The 27859-nt window shown below is 42.3% G+C and overlaps 1 protein-coding gene across 1 annotated transcript in view; it reads right to left on the bottom strand.

Annotated features, from left to right (window-relative positions):
* The window catches only part of MAPKAP1 (mitogen-activated protein kinase associated protein 1), a 40139-nt gene that overhangs the window by 7453 nt on the left and 4827 nt on the right, over positions 1–27859 (bottom strand). The window contains exons 3-5 of the mRNA XM_010078324.1: positions 23382–23530; positions 4065–4237; positions 101–277 (exon numbers count right to left, since the gene is read on the bottom strand). Coding sequence (XP_010076626.1) covers positions 101–277; positions 4065–4237; positions 23382–23530 — 499 coding nt within the window. The remainder of the gene's footprint in view (positions 1–100; positions 278–4064; positions 4238–23381; positions 23531–27859) is intronic.

Raw genomic sequence — 27859 nt, 5'->3', positions numbered from 1 at the left:
CGACACTCAGATGGCGAAAAGTAGAGAAGAAAAAAGACGCGGAGGTGGGACGGACACACAGATGTTTCCCAGGGACCGAGGAAGTCCCGTCCATACTCACATGCGGACAAAGAGCGACTGTTTCGCGGCCAGCCCGGGGGACGAGTACTTTTCCACCAGCGCCAGGGTGCTGAAGCCAAACTTGTGAATGGGCTCGTTGGAATCCAAGGGTGGAAAATCTGTGTCAACCTCGCCGTCATCCTCAGCAATATGGAGACAGTAGGCATTGACGTTGTCGCTGGAACAAGGACAACACGAGTTTATTCAGGAGGAAGCTCGACAGCCGGCTCGGTTCAGCCGACCACCACCAGTCGCTAAACGCTGCAGAACCGAACCAGCGCCCACGCCAACCCAGCCGCCGCCCCGGTTGAGGCCGGGAGCCACAGTTAAACCCCTGATGGCAGGTACATAGATATGTCCCAACAAGGTCCCAACGTATCTTGCTACCATAACCGTGCGGTAACAGAAAAACCCCAAAACCTCAGAGGGAAGCGGCGAGCCTTACTCCCCCAGCAACCGAGCTGCCAGCGAGACACTGGCAGGGACGAAGGCACGCTAGAGTCTGGGAAAGTTTCATGACTTCATAAAGCTGGAAGTAATATTTCTCCATTTGTGAAAATTTATTTATTTATGTGACCGTTACATTTTAGGATTAAAGACAAACAAGCAGTGTCCATCTATTTTTTCACGGATCAAGCAACCATGAAAAAGTTTATTGAATGCAGGCTGGAGAAGCAGGAACGCTCTCGGGCAGGTAAACAGCCCAACAAACTACAGGAAAAATAAAAAATCTGGTCAATGCAGTGGCAATGGTTAGTAGGAAAGCTACCTTTTGTAAGAAGTCCCGTCACTAAAAGTTAAAAATCAGCACAGATTAACAAGCAGAACTAAATAACACAGAAAGTTTTAAACAGCTAGAGTGTGAAGGAAATACAAAAGAAAAATCTAAGATTCTTTCTTTCCACATACGAAAGCCCATAGGGAAATAACCATCTATATACACCAGAGCATTAATCGTATTTTCCTAATATTAACAAATGGTCATATTTAAATATTGAGCTGAAAATAAGTATTCGTTCTTATTGTAAACTGCGAGCATTCGGGTGTTTTCCACAGCCAGGGAGCACAGGCTGACTGTTCACGTGGCAGGGTGTTTCTCAACTCTGCAGTTTAAATTTGGAGTTTTAATTGCATGATTGATGCTTAAATTAATTAATCGCAAAGTGTATGCTAATTGTTTAATTGGTCGCTTGATCTATATAGATCATTTTTTGAATTAAATGAGTTGATTTACAAAGTTTATTGATTGGATGTGACAATGAATTATTTCGCTGATTACCTGATTTGCAATTTTCTCAATTAATTCACAAGCCTTTGGTTGCAACTGGGCTTTATGGAGAGTTCTCAGTCCAGGTGATCTATTTGCACCTTGTCATGACTAAGGCATTTATTATATCAAACAGGTAACAATGATGCATTGCTACCAATGTAAGCTGTACATTTGCTAACCAAGAGGCAACCCAGCAATGTCTGTCACTAAGAATTTTGAAAATTCTGCAATACTGTTAAGGAAACTTTCAGGAGTCTCTGGACCATGATGAAGAAGTGGACCATTGCTGGGGAATTAATTTTTAACTTCTTCAAGAGCGTGTAAGTAACTTTGGATGGAATGTAGAAGTACAACAACTGACAGATGTTCTTAACTTCTAAACACAGCAACGTTATTTGAATTTTGCATCTGACAATTTATTCCTAGAAAGGGATTTTGTTTATTTTTTGCAGGCGGAATCGTTACAGCACATGTCAGGGGTTGGCAAGAGAACAGTCCCCTGGGTCCTGACCAGAGTTCATCTGTAAGAGGCCAGGAGCAGGGCTGCTAACAGGCGGCGGCTCCTCCTCTCCCGACACTGAACAGAGACAAACGGAACACGACCCAATGAAAAAGGCTGAACTGGACACACAACGTCCTCGAAGCTGTCAGCTAGCAGTCCCTCCCTGCACACTCTGACATCTACCTTCTAGGAAAAGGACTTAGGCTGTAATGTATTCTTTTCCTAACGAGCGAGGGGCTGTTTCTCTTCATTACAGGGTGTACAGCCTCCCCATCACTCTCCAGCCGTGTCACCAGCAGGCAGAGCTGTCACCGCGGGCGCTGGGGGCAGATTTGAAGCAGCCTCGGTATGTGCTTTAGTGCAGTGTCACCACGATCCCGACTCTTTTCACACTCTGAACTGACCAGAGCAGGAACAAGCAGCAGAGGCAGGATGTGCAGCCTACACAAGCTCTTTCCTTGTTTGGGAACGATGAGAACCAGCTGACAGCTGAAGCAATCCTTGCTACGGACTGGCAGTCAGCAGTGCTGAAAGAAGGTGATGGAGACATGAGAAATAATTAAGGACTACACAAGAAAACAAACTTCTTGCAATCTTGGGGCTCTGCCCCTTCCTCTGAGCATCTGTGCCCAGATCCCCAGCTGCTGCTGTTGAGCTGTTCTGGGGAACTCACGCCTCCGTTAGCTGTTTTGTTATTTCTGTCCTGAGATTTGATTACATCAGACAGCCTCCTTGGTCACGATCGCTCTTTGACACATCACAACATCCTATCCTTCAAGGCAGACAGTGAAAAAACCATTTCCTCCCACTGCTGACTTTTGCCGTGGGCAATGGTGTTTCACGAAGTACCTCTGCTCAGGGGTGTTGTTCCGTTTGAGGTGTGCTGTGCTCCTGAAAAACATACGTGTGTCCAACGCTTGCCATTAGTGGTGCCTTACTCATTAACAAATGAGCTGATCATACACAAAGGACACACTTTGGAACTTACGATACAACGAACAGAAATTAATAACAGCAAATGAAATGGCACCATCTGCAAATAATTTCATATTTCTTCTCCAGTGTAAAAAAATGACAAATCAAACTGAAGTGTTTAACCTCTGAGACATCTCATATGTCTGTTGAGAAGAGCTAAGGGAAATCCTATATCCAAGGCAACAATATCCATGAAATTGTTTCAAGAGCAGCTGCCTTTCTGTGTTGCCCTGTGTCTACTAACCAGAAACCAGCTCATCCTCCAGGACAGCTCAGGTGATCTCTCAGCACCTCCCTTTCCCCCTTACAACTGTGCTACAGCAGGAGAGGAGACTACGGAGTCCTCAAACGCTTCTGAAAAATGCTGAAAGAGCAAACTGTAAAATTCAGTGCCAAACAAAAGATTCAAATATTCCAAGAAATGAAAGAAGTGAAAATCAGCTCATAGAGAAAAAACCACAACTGTTAACTGTCTTTGCACCAGGAAAGCCACTCGCTAGTATTTGTTATTAATAACTATAATAAACTATTTTCTTATTTTATGTTCTGTGACCCAGCAAAGCCAGAAGTATTGTCCAGAAGTGTTTTAAAACCAGAGTGGCTCAGAGGAGCGGCTCTGCAGTACCTGTTCCACCCTCGGTCACCTCTCACTCGCTATGGCTCAGATCTCTTCTGTGGCTTCAGCAGAACACCAACAGCCCTCCCAAGCCGCACCGCCACCCAGCGCAGCGACTCCTCTCGCTGTGAATCCGTAGGAGGACCCGGCACCGCACACGCCAGAGCCAGAGCCCGGTACCTCCTCTCGGAACACACCAGAGAGGGAGCTACCCCTGGGTCCTGGGGGTTATTCCACCTCCTGGTGACTTTAGCCGTTAAGAACAAAACCAAAAACCAGGTGGGACACAAAGCAAGAAGTGTCTCTGTGACACCAAAAGAGGTAAGATTTATATTATTTTTCCACAAAGCGTTTTGAAGCGATGATCCCCTCACAGATCCAGGGTTTCACCTGCTTATCATCAGACAGCACCCAGCAGCTCAACTGAAAGAGGAACGGACTGAGACGCACATGTGCTGCCCAAAAGGAAACGCTCATGAACACCCAGGTGGCTTCTCTAAGATTTATCTATAAAAAAATTAACATGGAAATCCATTTCTTTACGCAAAAAGGCTGCAGAGGAGAAAATTAGAGATCAAGAGGTAGTAAAGAAAGAACATTACTTCAGTTTCGGTTCCCGTCCCTCACTTGTGTATTGCCAGCATATGAGTCCAATCAGGTCGTGCACCTTGGCATTTGCTATCGTCACAACTGTCATGGGCTGGAGTTTGTCTTGGCTTGTGTGCAGCGGGAGGTAGACATCAATTTTTTTGGTTGCCGTTGTACCAACGTGACCCTGTCGAGAAAATATATTTCATTAGAATGTATAAAAGAAAAAGTACAACAGAGCTAATACAAAACCTGGCGCGGATGGAACGCTTTTCAGTGGTAAGACTGAAATACACTGCCACGACTTAAAACTGAAAGAAGCTTGAACGTTTGAATTCCAATGCTTTTATTGCTGTTTAATGTCTTTGTAAGGATGACATGAAATACTTGGCAACAATTTCACAGATTTCCATAGTCTGAACTTCACTGCAAGATTCCACACTTTTCAAGGATCAAAAAAAAAAAGAACAAGGGGGGGGGGAAGAGAGCTGGCACGCCTGCCTAAAGCTTCAAACCCATTTTTCCATCAGCATTTAATACCAGCATGACTCGTGTTTCTACATTTCTGCTTTCTTCTGTAGTTCTCTACCACTACTCGACAAGCTCACCTCCCTCCATGCAGGACTCACCGAGCCGCGTTCCCACGGCCAGCATCCCTCCCTGGTACCCGGGCACAGGCAGCACCGGCGCAGCCCGTCTCACCGCGGGTCACTCCAGTGCTGGGACACGCCAGGACTGCCAAGGCTACTTGCTTTTCGGTGTTCTAGTTCCCCTCCAGCTTCAGCTTGGGACTCCTCATCCTCCTCCTTCCCCTGCCCTGCACACCGGGACCAAACGCCGGGAAACACTCGGCATATGGAAAAGGGGACCCGGAGCCTGGCTGGCACCTTCCCGCAGCACAGAGGGAAAGGAAGAGCCCACCACGGCTGGCAGCGGTCTGTGCAGATAAACCAGTGAGACCCGAACGGGGAGCTCAGCGATGCCAACAGTCCCAAAACAGCGACCGCAGGCGCGGGTGGCAGCCAGCCCCACGCGCTGCTCCTCGAGGGAACCAACCCAGGGAACATCGCCCACGCAGAGAGCTGCGGCCAGGACGAGCGTCGATCTCGCGTGGAGGTTAAGATGACCTTTAAAAATAAACCTCAGGCTTGTACTTGGTTTGCCAAGAGAATTTTAAAAAATCACAGATGTAACTGAGTCATTAAACTATTTTGAGCTATTTGAAGACAACCAAGAAGGATTAACTAATATTAGTTTTTATTGGAACTTACTGTATTAAAAAAATCTATTTGGCACTATGGAGGTTAACAATTCAATAAAACATAAAATACATAGCAACATGAAGATCTATAAAGTTTGCATTACAAGAAAAAATGTTTAATCTACTGCAGACAGGACTGCATTTTTAAACCAGCAATCTTTTAAACAGACAAAAGATTGTACATCCTGATCCCCTCTCCAAAACCCCCCCCCCATGTAACTATATATCTCCAGCTATCGCTACACATGCATGGGCCTTGAGAGAAGAAAGTATTATTCGAATTAATCACTCGGAATTCTAAGTAATAGCATAAAAGGATTCAATACTATAAATCTATGATGGGAGTATAAAACAGGGAGCTAAATGCCATGCACTAATTTCAATCTATTGTTAAAAACCATTTGATCCTTCAGTGTGATTATAAATTAAAGAAATAATAGGAATTTACAGATTAAAGTTATTCATACTAGCATAGCTAAAAGTATTATTAAAATCCATCCAAATATAAATGAATTTGTTTTTAAGAAAGCATTTTTGTAGTGTAGATACCTCCTCTTCCCATGTTTTTAATGTAAGAATAAATTGGTTTTACTAATTTAAAAGGAAAGGTTGGATTCGTACCAGAACACGGGACACTCCTTCACCTTGGGTGGATAAACCTGGACAAGCCTTTGGACGAGCGAGTTGGTGTGCCCGGGAGTCTCCGAGATACCACCACACCCACGACCACACCTCGCCAAGGAAATCATCAACACAACAGAACAACAACTGCTAAAAAAATAAGGGGTTTTTCTTGCTTGCTTGCTTGCTTAGTCCCAGTAATGGAAAATACAAGAAAAACTGACAAGCAGACGTGCGAGCCGATGCCAAGGTGACAGCCGACGTACACAGCACAAAACCAGAGAACGGACCAACGAGCCCAGACCCCAGACCTGTGACCACGAACCAAACAGACCCGATGACTCCACTGGCCACTACTACACGTGCAAACTGTTTTATAAGCTCATCATCCAATAAATGTGTATTTATAAAATAAACACACCTTAGGGACCCTGACCTCACAGCCACCACAAACGAGATGGTAACTTCCCCTGTCCGACCTTTCACCGTGCTTCTCTTTCCGCTCTGCCCTGTGCTCTGCTCTTGCTTCGGGTTTGTGCGGTTTTAGATAAACTCATCTTTGTTCTCCCCCATCTCTAAACCTTCCCTACCTGCTCCAGTCTCTTTTTACCTTCTCGTTTGTCCAAGCTCCCTCCATCACCGACATCCTTGCTCTGTCACTCACAAACACTCAGCATGAACGTTATGAGGAGAGGTGATGATTTAGCCCCAGGGTAACTCGTACCCGTGTTTGGGTTCCAGGGGCTCTCTCAGCACAGGGAGCGATACCAGCAGCACTGGGAAAGGGCTCAGAGGCATCACTGCTATACTCAGGATCTTCAAAAAAGTGAGTGAAATACTTTTATTAATTAAAAGTGCTGTAAAACTGATTGCCATAAGATATTAGAGAGGCTGAATCCTGAGATTTGGAAGCCAACAGGACTTTCTATTAGTTGTGAGAACATCCATCGTCACGTTAGGTAGGAGACATGAGAATGGCCGAGAGCCACGGGGGTCAGGGCTTGGACTGATCGATGGCCAGGGCAAAGGGGCTGGAGGAAACTCCACCGCACTGACTGCGAATTGATGACATTTGTTCTGAACCGGCACTAGAAATCCAAAGCATCAGGTACCTGTCCACAGGATGGAGTGAATCCATACTCTTAGTCTGATCCTGCAAAATATTAATTGTGTGGGAAGTCCCACAGAGCTCAATTACTGCCCCGTGCCAAGCCCATTAGGTAAGGATTTGTAGGTGGGAGGGAATAAAAGGATCCAATTATTAGTCTCCGTGGCCAGGAGTCAGCGACGTGGCCACGCTGGATTTAACTGGCAATAACTTCTGGGGTTTAGACGGAGCTTGGAGCCTCTGCTTTAGGAGCAATCATTAAGAACTAGATTACAGACACTACTGGAAGCATAATTACTTTTTTCTCCCAACTAAAAATTGTACTCCAACTGTAAATGCTGAGGAGACCCAGAAGATAAAGTACAATTACCTATATTCAAAAAGGCAGCATCAAACTTTATTAATAGTTCCTGTATAAAATTCAATGGAAAATCTATCCAGGGCCAGGGGCCTTACCATTTGGAGATTCCTTAATAGCCTCCAATAAATCTGGGAAGCATAAAGGGGCTGTTAAATTAACATTTTCCTGATCTGTCACCTGTGGCATAGTTAATTTGTCAAAAAATTCTTTTAGCTTGTCACTGGACACTGTATATTCTGACAAATGAAGTCTGGAATAAAATTGACAAAATATCTCGTTAATTTTCTAGGAAATCACAAATCTGATTCCATTAAGCTTTTATTGTTAGAAATGTTCTATTCCACCAGTCCTGAAAGGAAGTCAGGAGTAACTGGATACACAGAAAACAGACAGTAAATCACAGAAAAATTTCTTAGTATTTTTATTAATTGATTCTCTTAAGGCTACCTAATGCTCTCCCACGGTCTGATCTCATGAACATTCCCATTTGCTATTTCTGTAGCATCTTCATCTCACTCAAAGCAAAGCTGATGGTTCACCACCTGCATTCACTGGAGGAGACACGGTGCTGTGAGCGGACACAGGTTTGAAGAGGCAAACACCCAGGGATACTACTTCCCCAATTATTGCCAGTGATAATCAAAGCCTACGAGAAAATATATACCTTCCTCCAGTGCCAGATGATGTAAATCTTGAACTGGTTATTGGGGAACCACCAGTATTCTTCTACATGACACAGGGAGTTTGGTGCAGCCTGCCCATCCTAGGACAACTCCCCCCTAAGCACAGCGCTGGGAAGCCAAGGAACCAGCCACTGAGAAAAACACGGACGCTGGATCCTGCTCACTTCTGATTTGCTTCACTGCACAGCACAGCAGAAAATTAAAACAAAGTCCATAAGCATTTCCTAGAGAAAAGTGATTAGTTTTCAACAACAACAATTTACGGCATCTTCCTGCGCGACAGGGTTCCGTGACTGAATGTTATATCGCTCCAAGATTAGATATTCTGATGATATAATGCAAAGATTTTACCGAATCATTATTTAGTGGGAGTCATAAAAACCTCTTAAAATTAATCTTTCATGCACATCTAGCTTACCCAAAGTTAGCATTTAATTAGATGGCCTTGGCATGAATGAGCTTACTGCTTTATTTGCTCAATCAGTATATGTCTCTCCAGTAATTATAATTAATTCAAGTCATTGACTCACCTCCCAGCAAACAATGCTAAACACTGCACAAAATGGAAATAAATGCTTACCCTTTCCCAAACATAAAATTTCTTCTCACTTTTAAACTCAGCGAAATGTTTTTTGTTTTAGGTGACAGGGTATTTAATATATTATGTGATCCAGCAATCACCTCCTAAATATAACTTACTTATGAATTTAAACAACATATAGAAAATACACGAAGGGGAAAAAATTGAAATATATTAACTCAGCATTTACAACACAAAAGTTCTAACACAGATGTTTATGGCAATACAAAGGACTGTATTTTTCTAAGATGACCATTGAAAAGCACCATTTCCTAAGCTCTTGACTTAAAAAAATAATAAATTATTTCTTCATCCAAAATAAGTGGGAATAAACCAGCCATATTCACTCATAAGCAAAACAGCTTTTGAAGAGCTGAATATAAAAGAAGGGTCACCATTTTAAATTTTAAATAATCAAATATCCTCAAAGCTTTCAATAAGCACAGGGCAGAAACCCTCACGGTGCAGCGCAAGACACCGACACTGCCGGCACATGGCTCAGCGTGAGCACACTGGCAGCAAAGCAGGATGCTGAGCACGTCTATCAGCCTCGGGACCGAGACCCACACCACCCAGCCGCGAAACATGCAGCTGCAACTGGTGGATTCTGGTGCGGGGGCACCTAACATGATATGATGGTTAAATATTTATAACGTAGGCTGCGCATTCTATTTGTACAGTATTGTAACAGATCTGGAGAAAAGGCCTGTTTGGTTGCAATGTTATATCAATAATCAGGGGCACAACGCTGGGTCTCGGTGTTTGCATGAACGTACAGGGCAGTGCTTGCCCTCGTGTTCTCCAAGGCACCACACTGTACCACAGCGAAATACAAACTCCACTTATTCCATCAAGTGGTTAAGCCAGTACTGATATTTTTCATTACTATAGCCACATGAGTACTTTTGCTATTCTTAAGTGATTTATGGAAAATACCACCAGTGCAGTCCCTGGGAGAATGGACTCGGCACCAGCTGCAGGTGAGCGGGCTGTACCTGCCAGTCCTCGCCCGTTTGCAACGAAGCTTCAAAGTTGTTCCTTTCTGAGGACTGGATTCTCCTTTGCATCACCCTAGCTTGTGCTGCAGAGTTAGCAGATCACAATGTAAAATTCCATTAACACTGTTAAATACTTAATTTATCTTATTCATACTGTCACAATTCATAAAAATTTAACCCAGTAATTTCCTGTTATACAAAGCATAACAAAGTATGAATATTTAACTACAAGGTAAATAACACACTATTATTTTTTATTCTAAATTGTTGACTTCACTTAGCGTGTCTGCTTTGTACAGCACCACACTATTTTTCAATTAAAGGTCCAGATGTTTCAAAGGCTCCAGTAGGCAGCCGCAGTTATGAGCAATGCGTTATCTGCATCGCAATGATCACTACAACACCAGCTCCGGGCTGCATTAACATACTCATGTTTTATTCCAGCCCCCCTCCTAATGTACCAGTTAATTATACAACACACAGCTGAGAAACACAACCTCCAGAACTGGACAGTTTCCTTCCACGCTTCCACCTGAACAGATTTTTATATGCACCTCAAAACTATGATTTACATCTATAACCACCCAATCAAGTATCCCAAATTACTGCCTGCTCCCTCCTGGCATTCACTCCCGCAATTAATAAAACTATGCAAGTCTTGAGCAAAGAATAAGACATATAATCCTTGCAACAGCATATTTCAATCATCGTAACATGCATTCACTTACACAACTCACTTAAAATTTGCTTTACTTTCAGTGCTATGAATATGATTTCTTGTTATCATTTTCTTCTCACAAATCTTATTTGGAACGGAGGGAGAAACCCCGCATCTGTCCCCTTTGCAGCCCAGCCCTCATTTCCTTTCATACAGGTGCGAGTTTCAGGACAAAGGCAGCCAGTCCATCTCCATCAGCAGAGCCCCTCCTGCGAGCAGGTCCCCGCGCTCCCCGCACAGCCCAGCACGGGACCTGGCGCTGCCCTTCTCCCGGGGGCGCATTGCACACCGGCCGCGGTGGCACGGAGCTAGCCGGGGATATTGAACCCTTATCTGCTCAGTTCCAAGAGTTCTGCTGAAGAATGAAAACAGATATTCAGATTTATCAAAATACAATTGCTACAGCTGCAACAAAACCACATTCATTACATGAAACCATCCTCAGCTTCCATGTAGAGAAGAGAAGGAATAGCCTACTTTAGAAGAATTATTTGTTTTACCAAGTAATAAACATTACAATTTAATACTGAGGAATGGAGTTATTCTTCGTAATAACAAAATTCAACAAAAACTTATAATTAAAACTACACCATAAACATTATTTGTAAGTTAAGAAATACGCCACGATGTATCTTAATGAACAGATGCTATACAAAAGAGAAATGTTTTCAGAAATACTCAATCCTTAAACAGATCAGCCCCTGCTCCTATGCTTCTGTTGCATAAAGCAGACAGCTTACGTTCCTCGAGGACATTAGCCAACCTTAGGTGGAACATTTTTAATACATCACCGTGTCACTTTTTAATGTGCCACAATCTATTAACCACATGGCAAACTAACAGGGATTTTTAAAATATGGGTTTTATAGCTTTGTGCTGGTGATTAATTAAATAAATAGCCAGCGTTTCACAAATCATCCCTCTAATTAGTCTAAACCAGACACTTTGCATTCCCTGGCATTATTGCCATCTGAAGCTCACAGAAGGGCAGGAGCGTTGCGAGGACAAGCCTGTGCACTCTGGAGCGCGTCGGCACGGCGCAGCCCGGGCTGGCACGGCACCGCGCCGCCCGAGGCAGAGGTACCGCCGGCACAGGTGCTGCAGTCAGCTGGAATTTGACTCCAGCTGCTTGGAAAAGATGTTCTGGGTAATTATTCTCCCTCATCCTGAAGGGAACAATCGAGATAACAAAGAAAACAGAGCTGGATCTGGAATTTGACCTGAAGTAGCAAAGTTGGATGTTGCAGAAAATGAACAAATATTAAAGGCAGATGCTAGAAAAAATTTACGAGCTAAATGATACGTTTTCTGTCAAAACATTTCAAAGTCGAAGCTACAACTAATTACATGTAGTCCATTCAAAGAAGCCAAGCAAGGCTTATCATTAAAATGACTCAATTATTCTTAAAAAGAAAGAGAAAATCATCTGTAAAACCTGCCTGAAATCTCATCATTTTTACTGTGCCTATGTAGATAGATCATTTCCCCCAGAGCTCAAATTAAACTCTTAATAGTTAATCTGTTCAAGTTTTACTACAGGTTCCTCTCCAAATTATTATTAACTGGAATTTCCTACCTGGGAAGGTTTTTATATGGAAATACGTTCTGCAGTGTTTGGTGACACTATCACAACAGCTTTTCCCCCTCAATTTAAAAACCACCAGAGAGACGGAAAGTGATGTAGGAGCCAGGCTGCTCACGAAGTGGGATTTCATTTTCTCCACCAGGTGATTTCCTTCTCGGCATCAGCCACCAAACTCGCCCCTTGAACCGAAGTTTCCTTGTACCCATTGCATTTAACGTTTAACTGCAAACCCAGGATTCTTTGGCTATGGATATTAGGGTGCTTGAGCAGACCCATAAGAGTCCTTGCTCTGTAACTAGCGTCAATGTTCTAAAATTATTTTTCAAGTACAAAGGTCAGAGTAAAGGCATTGTCCAAAGGACTATCCTCTGAGAAATTGGAAAAAAATCCTCATCTCTCTCTGAAATTTTTCTCTCAATAAACATGCCTGTCAAATGTATATATCCAATCCTCCTGCAAACAGCAGACATTAGAAACATTGGCTAACAAATCACATCCACATTTCTTTGGCTGTTAACATCCTTAACTTGTGAATATGTTTTTCATTTGGTTTGATCTGTAATTAAGGGAAAGATAATGACATTAGTAAATTGCTAAAAATCAATTAGACAGAATAAAATGCAATATGATTCAGCCAAAAGATTAACAAGTGCATTATAAAAGCTACTTTAAAATTCTTTAATTCTCATTAAGCTTGCTTTAAATGACCATGGCTTCAAAAATGCTTTTTATTTAAATGCATCACCAAACTGTCCACTCATTAACATTTTCCTTATGTTTCATTGTACCACCTGTTTTCCTTCCTTTCCAATTTTTTTCCATGCTAAGTGAAGAGCTCCCATCAAACTCTCAGATCCTCTGACTCCGGCCAAGGTCAGAACCATTTAATGAGCTCCCAGTTGTACCCACAGTGGTCTTCACTTCATGGCATTTGCTGAAATTCAAATACTCTAAGAGAATTACGATTTCTCCCACAAAACCAAAGGCCTGCACCTTCTACTTAACGTGCACCTTCTACTTGTTCCTTCCTAACCAAAGAAACTACCGGGTGCGGCAACTAGAGCCCGGCTCAGGCGTCACCTCCCCGGAATGTGCTCAGGGCTCACAGAAACGCTTACCCACAAGCAACGCTTTAAAGACATAAAAGGTATTTTAAAGTTTATTTTATCCACCTGTACATTAACTAAACCGAGCGCTTTGTGATGAACGCACAACGTCAAGAGAGATTTTTGAAGTACGAAATTGAAAAGCAAAGCCAGGTCACCAGACACAGCACGTGTAACGAACGTGGGTCCAATTTAAGCGCTATCCCATCTCAACAGGTTTTTAGTGCCGTTTAAGTTTAAACAAATTGACCAGCAACCTTTCTAAGATCAATCAACAGCATCTTTAGTAAGGGATTAGCATCTGCTTTCTCATCTTCTTGCAAAACTCCAAAGTGTCTCTTCTTCCCTCTCCTTGCCCCCAGAAAGCACGGAAATGAGCCGAGCTAATTAAATACTCGCAGCACAGCAGACGAGTCAAATTAAACCTGGAGTTCACCTAAGTTGTGTGGAGTGCAAACGTTACTAACTTTTCTAATTTCATACTCTAGTACTCCCAAGCAAATAAGAGAGGAAAAAAAAGTAAAGTTTTCCTACAAATAGAAACTGTCACTTACCAGGATGTGATCTTTTCAGCTCATGCATCCTAAATGCATGCAGAGATATTATATGCACTTTCTATTTAGCAATTTAATTATATCTTTGCAGTCAGAGAGTGGCAATGGTTTGCAGTAATAATCAGGTGAAAGCATTCTCACATTAATATGCTGGAATCCGATGTGTTAATTTGATGCAACTTTGCGTTGACAATATGTGATTAATTTGTTCTAAGGCTAGCTATGCTCCCATCTCTGACAGTTTCAAATGCTGGGTTTCTTTATCCATATCACTATTTGACACGCCTTAGCCCACTGCTTTCCTAGGACCACTGTTAATTTGTAATGAACTGGCTTTTCAGGGGGCTCCTTCATTTTTAATTCTGTCAGTGTCACCTCCTTGAGGAAAATTATAAGTTTCCTTAGGTGTGATTACTGCCAAGTGCTGCTGATAAGAGGTTTGAGAAAACAGGGTTTTATAAAGAAGTCAGTATTTAATCTGCTGAAACAGATTTATTGCCTCTAGACAGATAAATATAATAGTAAGTTCTTTCATTTAAAAGTAATTTTCAAGTTCTCCTTTACCTCCAACCCCAAAATAAGAACACCTAGACAACAACAGCAATGTCTTCAGGAAAGAAAAGGCGCTACGTAAAATTTCTGAGTAACCAACTGCCCATACAGAGGGACACTCAATTGTATCCCTAGACTACTTAGTTCACAGAGAACATGAAAACAGATGCACAATGTCCATAATAAGATAAACAATGCAATGACATTACCGAGGACCCAATCCTTCAACAAAACCAACAAAAACCAGCGATATGGGTGATCCAAAGGACTCAAAGACACGTCCACCCCAAGCACATCCCTTTGTTGAGGAGTGAGGAAAGCTCAACAAGTGCCTGCGAGGAAAGCAGGCTAGTAACTGCAGTTACACCAGCCCACAGGACACTGAGATTTCTGGGGAAAGAACGAGTTCTTCCCTCAGAGCAAGAGTACTCTGGAACGGCGCGATGGAGCACAGTGATCAGCACGCGTGCAGCAGCCTGAACCCATCCAGCCAGAACCGAGAACCGCGCCCACGGCTGTTCCCAGCCGAGCAAGACGCCTGGTACCGAGCGCCTGTACCCAGATGGGCGGCCAGCTAGTGCTGCTGAGCTGGAGTCTCCTAAATATACAAAAAAAATTAAAATAACTCAGTTCTATCCTTAATATTATGCTTCTCACCTTCACAGCAGTGTCAGAATCTGTACACCAAATCGATAGGAACAGGCTAGGGATGGATGAAGCATGTAAACACACCCCAAAATTCACACTGACCAGACGTTTCTGGTCTTACCAATGCTTTCCAGATCTTACACTCACCTTGTACATCTGCTTATACGCACAACTTCTCTCAGGTGAAGTGCTTACTTTGTCACTGCCAGCTACATGAACCCCTTGGATCCCACCCATCGGCGGATGTGCTGACTCCCAACATTGTTCCTTTGATCCGTTTGCGATGGGAGACGATCAATTAGCGGTGACATTGGACACCGATGTATTAACGTTCTCCCTGCGGGGAAAACCCCTCAGGCAGGGTGAACAAACTCCAGGACCAATTAGCTAATTGAAAATTCACAAGTAAAAGGCATCCAGAGAAACAACGTGTGTAGAGAGCGGATGCCGGTGTGTGCGCACACGCATAACCAGAACACACGTCTACACAGCCAACACCAAACGTGTTGAAACGTGTTCCAGCATTTCTGCCTCACCTAAGAAATGTTCTTCCCTGGGGATACCACAACCCTGGGTTAAAAGGTTACAAAGCATTATGCTGTGCAGCCAATACACCTCAAGAACTTCATGCTTCAAGGCAAACCAGTGTTTCTGATGCTACCACTTTGCAATGTCAAGCTTCAAGGAACGCTAGAAGCAATCAATTTATACTTTTCAGGGACATTCATAAACATACAGCTTCAGCTTAAGGAATCTGCTCAGATTTTGACTAGAACAGTGAGAATGGAACACTGGAATGGGTAGTAAGCAGTTGATTTGTATAAATTTTGCTTAAAACACAACATTTTTTAATGACAGTAAATTTCTTAACTGAAAAATGGTATGTAGAATTTTAACAAAACAAAAATTAATCTTGTAAATCTGGTAATAAATCATAATATGTCAGAAGAATAACATGAGTGTTTCTATTAAGCAAGTGGATTGCTTCTAATTTAAAACATCATCATCTGTTAGATGATGCACAAAGAAGTATTCCAGAGATGTACAAACAGGCACACGCTTTTGGATGCGTTTACTAGACTGACGCTCTCGAAAATGTGTTAACGGGCTCAGTTACAATACACTTTCAGCTCCAAAACATAGGTACAACCAAGCAGAGACATTTTCTTCAAACATGATTCTTCTCTGAGAGGCTGCCAGACTCACCAGGCTCTACACACTTTTGCAGAAGAGAGAATGCATAACTATGACTTTCCCTTTGCTTGGGGCTGGGGGGAATCCACGCTGCAGGATGCTGATAATTAATTATTCTGGTAGCGTTTACAGTAGACTTCCAAAGTGCAAACATCATCAGAATGGTTGAAAATATATTTTAATTAATTATTTCATTTTGAGAGATGAGCATGTACCGAGGTTTCAGAATTGTCACGTAACCGCAGTAGGACAATCTATCGCAGCTACAACAGAAGTTCTTTGTTCTTGTTCACGCTTTCTTCACTCTACATTACCACATTTTTATCAAAAATAGCAAAATTAATTTTGCAAAGGGATGATTGTATTGCAAATCACTGTTAATGTTAAAAGACTGGATAAAGAATTATTAATACCATTAATGTAATATCTAAGTTACACCTATACATCCTTTTCCACAGAAAATGGTTCTTAATTTTCAAGTTGTTCTGCTTTATTAAAGCTCATTACCATTTCTCTTTTAATAAGTGCTCTTTAAAGTCATTACCTGCAGTGAAGTTAGAGGCAGAGCTATTAAAAGGTTACTTTAATGTGAATAATGGCCTCCCAATATACTCAAGTTAATTACTATTGGAAACTGGTTCTATTTTAATTTAATGCTGAACGCTTAATGAAGGATCTGCCGGGATAGCAAAACTGACAAAAATTATTCATGGTCAACAGACCTATTCTTGCTGTCTCATTTAAGAGATAATATCCGTTTCGAGTTCTACATAACTGCATTTAAAAATCAAAATTACATTTTAACATTTTCCCTGGATACGCAGAAATGAAAAATGCCATTTTTGAATGTTCAATAGCATGTTAGGTAGAACAGCAATCAGTCCTCTAGCTTTCTAAAAATAACACTGAAATCATTAACATCTTTTTTCACTGCAGCCACTTGGTCAGAGTTTGTTTCCGTGTGGCCATCTCTTCATACTGGATGCGGAGGGTGCTCGCAGGAGACAGAAAGTGAATTCAGGGTGCAGCCTAGGAGCTGGAACTCAAAGAGAACAAACTCAGAGTCTATGAAATGTTTTAACTCCCCATCTTCTGGGTGAATTGGACACGATGCCCGTTTTGCAGAACTGAACTCCCCCCAGCAGGATTGCGCCCCCGTCACTGCTCTGAGCACACTAGGAGCCACGCTGCTCGGATGTGCCATGTACAGCCGGCTACAGGGTCTCAGGACAGAAAAAAGGGAACAGATTTTTTTGGTTCTATCTGCTAATCCCAAATCGCGCCCGCCTGCCCTCCCCGGCTGCTTTGGTGACACCCTGCCCAGAGGCGCTGGGCTCAGCACACCGCGATGCTCTCACACAGCAGAAATGCATCAGCCCTGGCACGGCACGGGGCACGGCAGGGATCGGCCACCAACGGGCTGGAGAACCACCACAAGGCACGTTCCAAATTCATGGCTCCTAACTGCGATTGTCCAACACTCATCAATCAGCCCGGGATCGATTCAGAGATGTAAGAATTCAGCAACTCCTGGTTCTGGTCTTCCTTGGCCACAAAACCATAAAAGCAAACACTCACTCTAAAAAACCCAAACTATTATCACGTAATTTTCTCACCAAACCTATAACCACACAGACCGCAGAAGCTGAAACGTTATAAAAACCACCCTGCTTGGAGCATGCGGCGGGTTTGCCAGCGCTGGCAGTAACCGCAGCGTTTGCTGAGGGCAACTGACAGGTTTTCACACAATTTCCTAGTTTTCAACTTCATGTTGACAAGGCTTAAACACTGCATAGCTGTATTTACTATTTTTACACGTTGAGTAAAGATAGGGTGGTGCCCTTTATTTTATTAGGCCAGTCCTAACCTCTAACAATATCTATTTATTGTTATTCACAGTGAGGAAACAAGAAGCAGGCATCTCACTCCTCTCTCAAAAGCAGAATTTTAAAAAGCTGTTTAAAATATTTTCATACCTCATTTCAGTAAAACCAAACACAATTCATAAAAAGTTTTATCCCATACAGCTATGGCTCTGGCATTTAAGATGTCATTTTCAGCACCGCAAGGTATAATTCCTTTCGGAGATGTGAATACAGGAATTCCTGCGGAAATATACAAGCAGCAGAACGATGAACACTGAGATCAGAGAATCCCATGATCTTCCGGAAATAATATTTATTCTAGGGGAAGGGAAAAACCCAGAAAAACCACAGAATTGGAAGGCACAATTTAAAATCTTATTCTTGTCCTGTGTAAAGGTCCTTCCCATTAAAGAAGGTAGTGAAATTTTATCACAGCTATTGCTATTCATAAATCTTATATCTATTTTAATTCAATCTGGTTCTAGCCTCTGAGATGCTGCACCACAATTTGATTACTACAACCATACTTTTTAACTGCTGTCAGAAGAGACAGTGCCTTCTACAAACATCTGCCAGAACACATGCCTGCTTTCTATAGCACCAGCCTTAAATCATGCCATGGTGATGAATCTTTATCTGACGCTAATACTTTTTAACTTCATAAGGACAATTAAAATGAATTGTAGCTAAACGCACACATAACAAATCAATTTAATTCTTTGTTACATAGAAGCATAGTTTGCAGATTTTCAGAACTTACTCTCAAGTATCACCGTATTCAGAGCGGTGTGGCAGTACTGACCAAACCTCCCCGACACGGGAATGCCAGGGAGCAGAGGGTTTCCCAGAACGACGAAGTCCTTCGGAAAGCACTACCAGCAGCACCGCTGTCTGTGCCGTCTCCCTTCAGCGAGTTCAGAGCCTGCCACCAGCCCCGAACCACGGCAGCTCCTCTGTCAGACAGGGACGGGGGCTAGCAGGGGCACCCACCATCGACAGCAACAAAAGACGCAGAAGCGAGTACAGCAAAGGGAGAAGCGAACTGAATGTGCCCTCAAGCCAAAGTTAATCAAACCAGATCCACATTAATTTAATCTGCATAAGGCCAGAAAAATATTTTTTAATGCAAGTGAGATGCCTGGAATTGCGAGATAAAATTCAAGTCCCCAAACAGCGATGACAGTGCAACGCTGACATTCAGCCGCCTTATCTGCTCCCCCAGGCTCGGGCTGGGGCTGGAAGGGTGGCTGCAGCCCCTCTGCATTGTCCCTGCAGGCACCGGAGCCACCACCTGCACATGGAAACACCCCGCGGCAGGTAGCGCCTACGCACACTGCCGGCCCCGCTGCACCTACAGAAAGCGGATTCTGCAAGCGCCTGCTCCTGCCGCAGAACTCAGCTTTCTGTCCGCGCTTCCAGTTACTTCCAGAAGGGAGTGTCCAACCACCACCAGGAGCTGCTGCCTTACCCCTCGGTACAGGGATTTTCCTCTAGGAAAGAACAAAACACACGCCAAAGTACTTTAAATCAAGAAACAGCGAAGCTTAATATATTTCAATCACCGTATGGAAACACAAGGACTCTCGTGCTCTATGGTCCATGACAGCATCTAAATGGTGGAGCGGAGCCTTGCCAGAGCCACCCAGCGGGGGACATGCTGGTCCCCTGAGCATCGGTGGCATGAGCAGAGGCGGCTCCTCCATCCCTCGGGCCAGGGTGAGCATCTCCCAACAGTCGCCTCTCCAGCAAAATAAAATACAAAGCAATGCAAACAAAAGCCAAGGGAAAGGACTGTTTCCATCTCGGCGAAACAGAAGTCTCCCTCCCTGGCCAGGCGGGTGGGTGCCAGGCAAGCGCACGGGGCCGCGGGAGGGGCTGGGCACTGGGGCACGGCTCTGGGTGCCACCGCAGCAGGAGCCTCCCGGCATCCATACCGACCCTGCAGCTTCACACAACATATATGCCACATAACATAAGTGATAACACCATAAACATCTTTATTTCAACTATCATAGCAGAGTGCAGGTAGTATGCAAACCACTACAACTGCCAGAATAAGCAAATGCTTTAAAAAAAAAAAAAACAACCTACACAAACTTTTTTAGGATTTAGATGAGAATGATTCTACTCAGTTTAGGGGCAATACATTTAAATTAAAAAATGCATTTTTTTCACACTGAATTTTAATCCTGGATTAATTAGACATCTTCCATATTAATTACAGTAGTATTGCTTCTTTCTTAAGGTCTTTATCTACTTTCTTTGAGTAAAGCTATTTAATACTGGAGATCGGGGAAAACATTTGTTCATGATTATCCAGACACACAGTCCAACAAAACTGAAACAAGAGCAGCATGCAAAAATGTATTTAAGGACTATCATCCCAAAATGCTGCTAAAAGCTATTAACCAGTACGTGTTAATTGCCACAGCATTCATATTAATTTTCACTTCAGGCCCGACATTGTGGAATATTTCCCTTGATACATTTTAAACAAAGTTTAATTTAAGGAACTGCTTCTATCAACACTTATGAAAATTAACAGCCAAGCAATTAGCACTCATGAATTATCCCTTCCCCCATGCTTTCTTCAGCATCATTTTTAAAACAGTTGCTACAAGAGAAATTGTTGGTTTTTAACCCGTTACCAAAATCAGCCACAAGAAACCTCGTAACACCGTGCACAAGTACCATCCGCACCAGAGGGTTTTTAGCATCTGTCTAGCCAAAAACCACGTTGACCTATTTTGTGTCTTTAGTTAAGAGCTGAAGTTTCACTATGTACGTGAAAGCCATGGATCCGTCCTGTGCAGTTGTGGGGCAAGAACCACCCGAATTCCTGAGCTGAAGGGAACGCCTCCATTGCAGCTGCATTTCACAAGCCATGTTCTCTAGGATTTTGATAATTAATGAACTGATCAGAACAAGAAGAAATTAGAGTGCTTTAAAATTTTATTAATTCATAAAACTGCAGACGTGGTTATGAAGAAGACACTAAACCTGGCAGAAAACACCTGCGAGGTGTGAGCCCTTTAATAAGCTGCCTCGGCTGATGGCAGGACAGACAATGTTTCCTCGTTGTGAACTGGTTAGCTGAAAGCAATGCATCCGAGGCTGGAGGGACGGGCGGGAAGGACCCTGAAGAGAATGGTTTTATTCTATTACAGGTCAGTTAGGACGCCGAATTGGTGGTAAACTAAAACCATTCAGAAGGCAGTGAAGAGGAGTACGCCCACGAACAAAGAGCTGAGCTACAGCAAGCACAGAGCTCTCCTCTTGCTCTGCCAGAGAGCCACTGAACGGGTGTCACCAGACAAGCTGGAAATCTGTGTTCTAAAGCTCACATGTATATAAACCAAAGGCCTAGTGATAATCTTAAAGATTCCAGAGCCACTGCCATCCCCTGAGTAAATACATAATTAAGTAGGGGTTTTTTTAAGACATGTTTAATTAGGCCCCCAGCCCCTCCTCATCCCCTGCCTCTCCCCAATTATGTACCATTTCCCCAAGAGATATCTGGCTCTGCTAATTATGTAAATAAGCCACGCACTATTCCCTGAAAGAACTGTATTTATGGGAAAAATACTGCTCATCTGTTCTCAATGAAAATAAATATGAGATCTATGATATTTCATTAAAAATAACTTTAAAAGCTAGGTGGTTTGTGGTTTTACATTGCTGTCTGACAAAACAACAAAACTGACATAAGGAAAATAACTCAGCACTGAACTGTAATGTTTCTTCCCTATCTCAGACGGTCAGGTAGGTATTTAAAAGCAGACAATACATACAGAAGCACAGAGAATAAATGTTATAAGCATACTATCGACAAACTTACCAGAGTAATATAAACAATGCTGTTAAAATTAATACAGCGAGATTATACTCTAAGAAAATGCCGATTCAATTATTTTGGAGAGTTACAAAGGTATTTTGATTTCTGGATCACAATCGAGTTGATGCGTACCATCCCCTACAAACCACAACTGAGTAGCACTGAGGTATTTCATTAATATCTCAAACTAACACGTATAGCACCGTTTCCTTCACATGCTCCAAACACCTGCTGCGTGTATCAGACTTTTCAATATGAACATGAAGATGTTCACGACAGCCAGCTGTAACTCCTCTTAATGCTGCAAAAAGGAGTTTGGATTGTCAAAGTGGGAAGGAAACATGCTTAAGTTCCTCAAGTTTCAGAGACAAATTCCAGCAGGTAGCCCACTGGGACACCACTGAATTACAATAAATTGCTCTTAATAAAAATATTTTATTTTTTCACTTCCTCTGTGCATAACTGTTGGAAGCACATTTAAATGCTTGCCAAACTCAAATTCCATGACGTAAGAACAGCAAGATTTGAGTTTAGAAAAAAGGCATCTTAGTGTTGGTAGCATTCAAGTACCGCCATCATTTATTAATGAGACGAGAAATTTTGAAAAACTGAGTTAGCACTAATTGCTAGACACTAGTAAGTACAAAATAACAACAGAGGCAGCTTCTGCTACATGGATTTCATCGTCTAAAAGTTACCATTTCACAGATGCTCTAAATACTTCTAGGTGGAATTACGTATCTGACTTTCCACTTCAAGAGTACTTAACAGAATATGAAATTCTTCCATCACAGTGGTAATGAAGCTCAAACTTCATACTCCCACAGGAGATTCCACAAACAAATCCAGCAGCAAACAGATCTGTGCAGTATTTACAATTGTTTTGAAACAATATGACACTGATCCATCACACCAGTGTTTGTATTTCTGTTTCTAGAATTTATGACAAAGAAAACTATCCAACAATCCAGAGTAACTAAACTGCACACAAGGAAAGACAGTTATCCACAATTCTGAGCAATATTAAATGTATGTAGTCAAGGAATGACTGTGACCTGCCAGGTCTGTAGTGACCCTCCTCTGTGCATTACATGGCAGAGTCCTTGTGCACAACTACACTGTTCAATCCTCTTTTTGCCCCAGATACTGACCTATCGACGCTTCAGCTTTCCACCCTCACAACAGACAGTGGCTTTTCCCGTTCTCATTGGAGCATTTTGAGGATAAAACAGCAGAAATTGTGGAATACTCAGCAAGAGCCGTGATGGGGCTAGACAGGATATGATTTTTTTAAAATGCCAAATAACCAATTGTTTATTCAGATAGTTTCACCACCAGCTCTGCAGAGATGTCCTAGGGCTCTGCCACACTAAACGTTTACCCAACTAACCTGCTGGAGAAGAACACAGCAAGGTAAGGCATGCCCAGCGGTAAGGCGTAATTTTGTAGAGAAAATGGGAGAAACAGTTCTAATGAACCTGGAACCGTTATATTTAGGACTAAGAGAGGCATGTTTCTGGATAATCACTTTAAAATAACTGATGGCCTACTATAGTCTAATTAAGGCTTGAACAAATGAATGCACATGAGCAGTGCCTAAAGCCCATCATCTTCTGGTCAGGGACCACCTGGATATGAGAGAAAAACATCTGGTCCACTTACCTTGCCGTCAAATTTTGAGTACTCATTGAAGGGGTTATTCAGCTGCAGCGGACACTGTTCAAGTCGCACAGACAGTATTGACGGCTTCCCAGAACACGGAGATTTTACTCTGAAATTCTTTTTTTCAAATAGTGAGCTCAGCTCCTCTGCTGTAGATCAGAAGAGAGAGTAGAGTAGTTGTACTAGGAGATGCACAGAGGCTACTGTTTACCGCAGAAAGAAAACATGATAAGAGGGAGAACAAAATCAAATACATAAAACAACAAATGCTAAAGCAGGGCAGAATCCACTACCACTCTGTCATAGCCCAAAGACAGGAAAACATAAGAAGTTTGAACGATGCTACCATTTAGGCTGCGGAAAAGATGATTTTTTCCCATACAGGGAGTAGAACTGATCATTACAAGATCCACTTGAATCGAGATAAAAATAAAGATTCCAAGAGAGAATTATGCATTCGTGGTCTTTCTGCTTGCCTACCTTTTCTAAATGATCAGAAATGCTATGCAAATAACTGCCAACACACCTCCAATATGCTACACCAACCATTTCAAACCGAGCTCGTAGCACGCAGTAGGAGGCTACATGCCAGGACAATATTACACTATACATTACTATACCATGATGTCACTCTGCTGTCAGCAGCAGCCTTGGGACTGACTACATCTGATCCAAAAGAATAATGTCTTCAGATTTTACTTCTTATGGTAGACTGGATACAGTTTCCCAAACAAATGTCAAACCTGAAAACACCATTCCAGATAGTCTGGACAATTAAAAAAGCGGTTTCTAAAAACAAAGGCAGCAAGAGCTAGAGAGTTCTTTGTGTGGTCTGTGCAGGCTCATTAAAGCCTCGACAAGCAGCTCTCTTTATATGAAGAAACTGCATAGCTGAAATTCCAGCAACAGTTTAACTCAAAATTTACAGGCATACTCAAAAAAAAAAAAATAAAAAATTAGGGTTTCTTATGTTATAAGGACATTACAAAACCAGGACAGAGCCTGGGGTGTTTTGCATATTAGTATCAATGGGTCTCATCTGCAGGAAACTGTGACTGAATCTGGACAAGGTTTTCCACATCTGCTCCAGGAGCCAAGTACCCCCAAACTCCATCAATCACTGCCTCCGAACCAACACCAGCTCTTCTAGACAGACCCTGCTCTGCTCGGCGTTCGCACGTTTGGATTCTCTCACATGTCAAAGATTTACATGTTGCTCCTCCAGGGAAATGAAACCGCTCCTAAGGCAGAACGGCTTGGGACTTGATCTGCAGGGAGTTGGTTAATTTCTTAAAATGCAAAATTAAAACTTGTCAAATTATAACTAGTCAAAAGCTCAGTTTATTTTTATCAGCAGATTGCCTGAAAATTCAGACAGTTGGCAAAAGCGCTAAATACTGGCACTAAGAGATACCCAACAGTCTTGTGAGAGGCTGCGATTAACCAAAAAAGCTTGATTAAATCCTTTTTAAATGTGGCCATTTAAATTCCACTAGGTATCCTGCTTTTTTGTAACAAGCTTATATATATATATATTTTTTTTTTAAAAAAAACCTAAATTACAACCATGCTAGAGTACTGCCCTTAACTGGTATTTCCTGGCATTTGGAAGGTACTCTGTACCTTGGAATTCAATATAATGGTTTCACTGGTTCAAGTGAAAAAGCAAGTCTTTTATCTTCAGGTTTTGTCTCTAGGGAAATGTTAAGATGATTTGTTTATTGTTTCCTGTGTTGGGATGTGCAAAAAGGGGATCTCAAGAATTATTCTGAATTCATTAGCGTGACATCTGTTTTGCTTTGAGTTTCGTACAGCTTTTACTCAAGCCAAATATCTCACGTGGCTGAAGAGTTAAATAACAGTACATGCTGTAAGTCTGTAAATTCAGCTGGCTGAGATACAGGTTTCCTTTTCCAGAAAACTTCATAATTAAAAAAAAATAACTCATTTAGGATGAGGAACCCAAAACCTTCTAAAGATTTGTGCAGAAATCTAGAAGACAGATGAGATTTCTGAAAAGCTACCATCCATTATGCCTTTTGTCAAATAATTCCAGATAGCCTTGGGCTGTGAGAGTTCCAGTTAAAAAAAAATGAAAAAATATTTAAGATTCTCAAATTTCAGGAAAAAAACCCCTATATTTTTACATTAAACTAGCTCTAATTGCATATTTTTAAATTCTTAATTGAAACTAAGTTTTGCCATGAGTCTACACTCTATGTGTCTCAGCTTTTGTGGTGTTGTTGGCCATGAGCTACTCTACATGGGCCGAACGCAACCCTTTTGAAAGATTCCCTTGACATATTGTTAATTTACATTTTATATGCTCTGAAATGAATGAATGCAAGATGTAAATACAATGCCTTATTTCTTGCTTTCATCTAAAAATACCTAGTATTTTATAAAAAGGAGAGACCTCTGGTCTGTACATCCATATTTGGTTCCTAGGACCCACACGCTGCTTTACCAACATCAGTGGGTCTCTACACTGCGTGAAGCGGAAACTGAAAAAGAACCGATGCACAGGAAGGTGGTGTGAACTGGTGGCACAGCAGAAATAAAACCTCAGACCTCCAGTGTGTTACACTTTATTTCCAGTCAGTCCACCTGACACATCTTTATATTTGTTAATCCCCAAACCAACTCCAAAGACATGGGGGCTGTCTTCTCCAAGTCCATACTCTACCACCACCGTACCGCCAGACTCACTCCTGACAAAGCAAACAGCTTGTCTCACGGCAGCTGGCAAAGAGATGATGAGAAGAAAATATTATTTTTTTCCTCATTACCACACAGAGAATGACTCGTCTCTCACTTCTCTCTACCCTAGCTAGTGTACTTTTATTTCTGTACATAGTAATCAAAAATGGGAACAGCCGCTTCTCGGCACCCGACAGTTTGCACGCTGTCAGCCAGAGGCTCGACTGCCTAAAGCTCAAACACAGTCAGAAGAGGGCAGCCAAATCCCCCCGCTGGAGAACAGCTATTTCTGTTGTTGCTTCCATACGTATTTTCCAATCACGCCAAGCTCAAGGATCAGAACAAAGTCTCGAGCACGCACGCTGGACAAAGGAGGACACAGTGGATGTCCTTTTGGGCTCCTCTTCTTCTGCCCGCCTCCTGCCATGCTGTTCTTTGTGCAAACAAGCGAGAAACACGCAGAACCTCGGTAACTAAGCAGAGAAGGACAATCAGCTCTGCACATAAAGAGAGATACCAAGTGCCTGGAGTTTTTACGTAACTTATTTTTTATCTAGATTTGTTCTGCAGCAGGGAGGGACCGATCTATTGCCCTGCAAGCCCAGCAGATTGTTGCAGAGGGGACACCCCCGTTGTTGCTGGCTGACAGATGATGTCTATCATGGCAGCATGTAAAAGGAACTAAATGTCGTGGTGGAGCCCACGTGAAAAAGACGACAAACAGCACAGACCCAGCAGGAAACTGGAGTCTGAGTGCAATTCAGCGTAAAGAAATATCAAGCAGCGTATAGTCAGGGAGAAAGAAAGAGAGAATTGCATCATCATTGGTCAAATGCTATAAAATACTGAGCAAAGAGAGTTGGAGGCTATGGTAGATTAAACTTTAAAACCTACAACTCTGCTTACAGAAGGAGAAAGGCAAAAACATTTTAGAATGCATTAATAGAGATACCAAACCTAGCTGAACACTGCATGAAGGATTAGTGCAACCACGTTGCTCATGTGAGCAGCTTTGTTCGCTCCTCTAACAAAATATTATATAGCTGGGGAAGGTTCTGCAAATGACAGCCAGGAAGATACAAGAATTTAGGCAAAAAAAGGAGATTACACAGGGACCTGGTGAAGATACACAAATTTTGAAAGAAGTAGGTATGACAGACCATACAAAGGTCTGAATGTGTGTCAAATACATCAGGAATAGATACTAGCTTGAGCTATAAAATAAGAGAATTGAGACAGATTTTTCATTTCACATATTACAATTTAAACTGTGCAGACCATCCAGTCAGAAATACCTAATTATATAATTAAAAAAAAAAGCATATTTATTGAGAAATCAGTGATGCTAGTTTTCCCAAGGAAAGGCTAGATAAGCTAAGGCAGTATCTATTCTGCTTTCATTTAAGTAGATCACATATAGACATTATTTTTGAAGACCTTCCCCTTATCTAGAAAAGTAACCACAAAAATATTCTATAAAAGTAATCTTTACAAAATTCCTCATCACACCCAGTGCAAACGCCACTGGAAATAGCCAGAAAGCCACAACTTCCCTGGACATAACGATCCTGCATTCTGAATGCAGACCCTTGCCCACCGCCTGCCCACGGAGCAAAGGCTGGTCCGGTCCCTCGCCCACCTCACTCCACCCAGAGCTCCACCAGAAAACAAACACGGCATTAGTACCTTCTACTGCAAAAAATAAAGCAGCCACTCAAATCAGGCAAGAGCAACAAACTAGGTTTTAAACCTTTTTTCTGTACTTTGCCCTAATTAAC

The sequence above is a fragment of the Pterocles gutturalis genome, unplaced genomic scaffold (assembly GCF_000699245.1).
Source record: "Pterocles gutturalis isolate BGI_N339 unplaced genomic scaffold, ASM69924v1 scaffold45863, whole genome shotgun sequence".
Taxonomy (NCBI): Eukaryota; Metazoa; Chordata; class Aves; order Pterocliformes; family Pteroclidae; genus Pterocles; species Pterocles gutturalis.
This window is presented reverse-complemented; position numbering and strand designations above follow the sequence as displayed.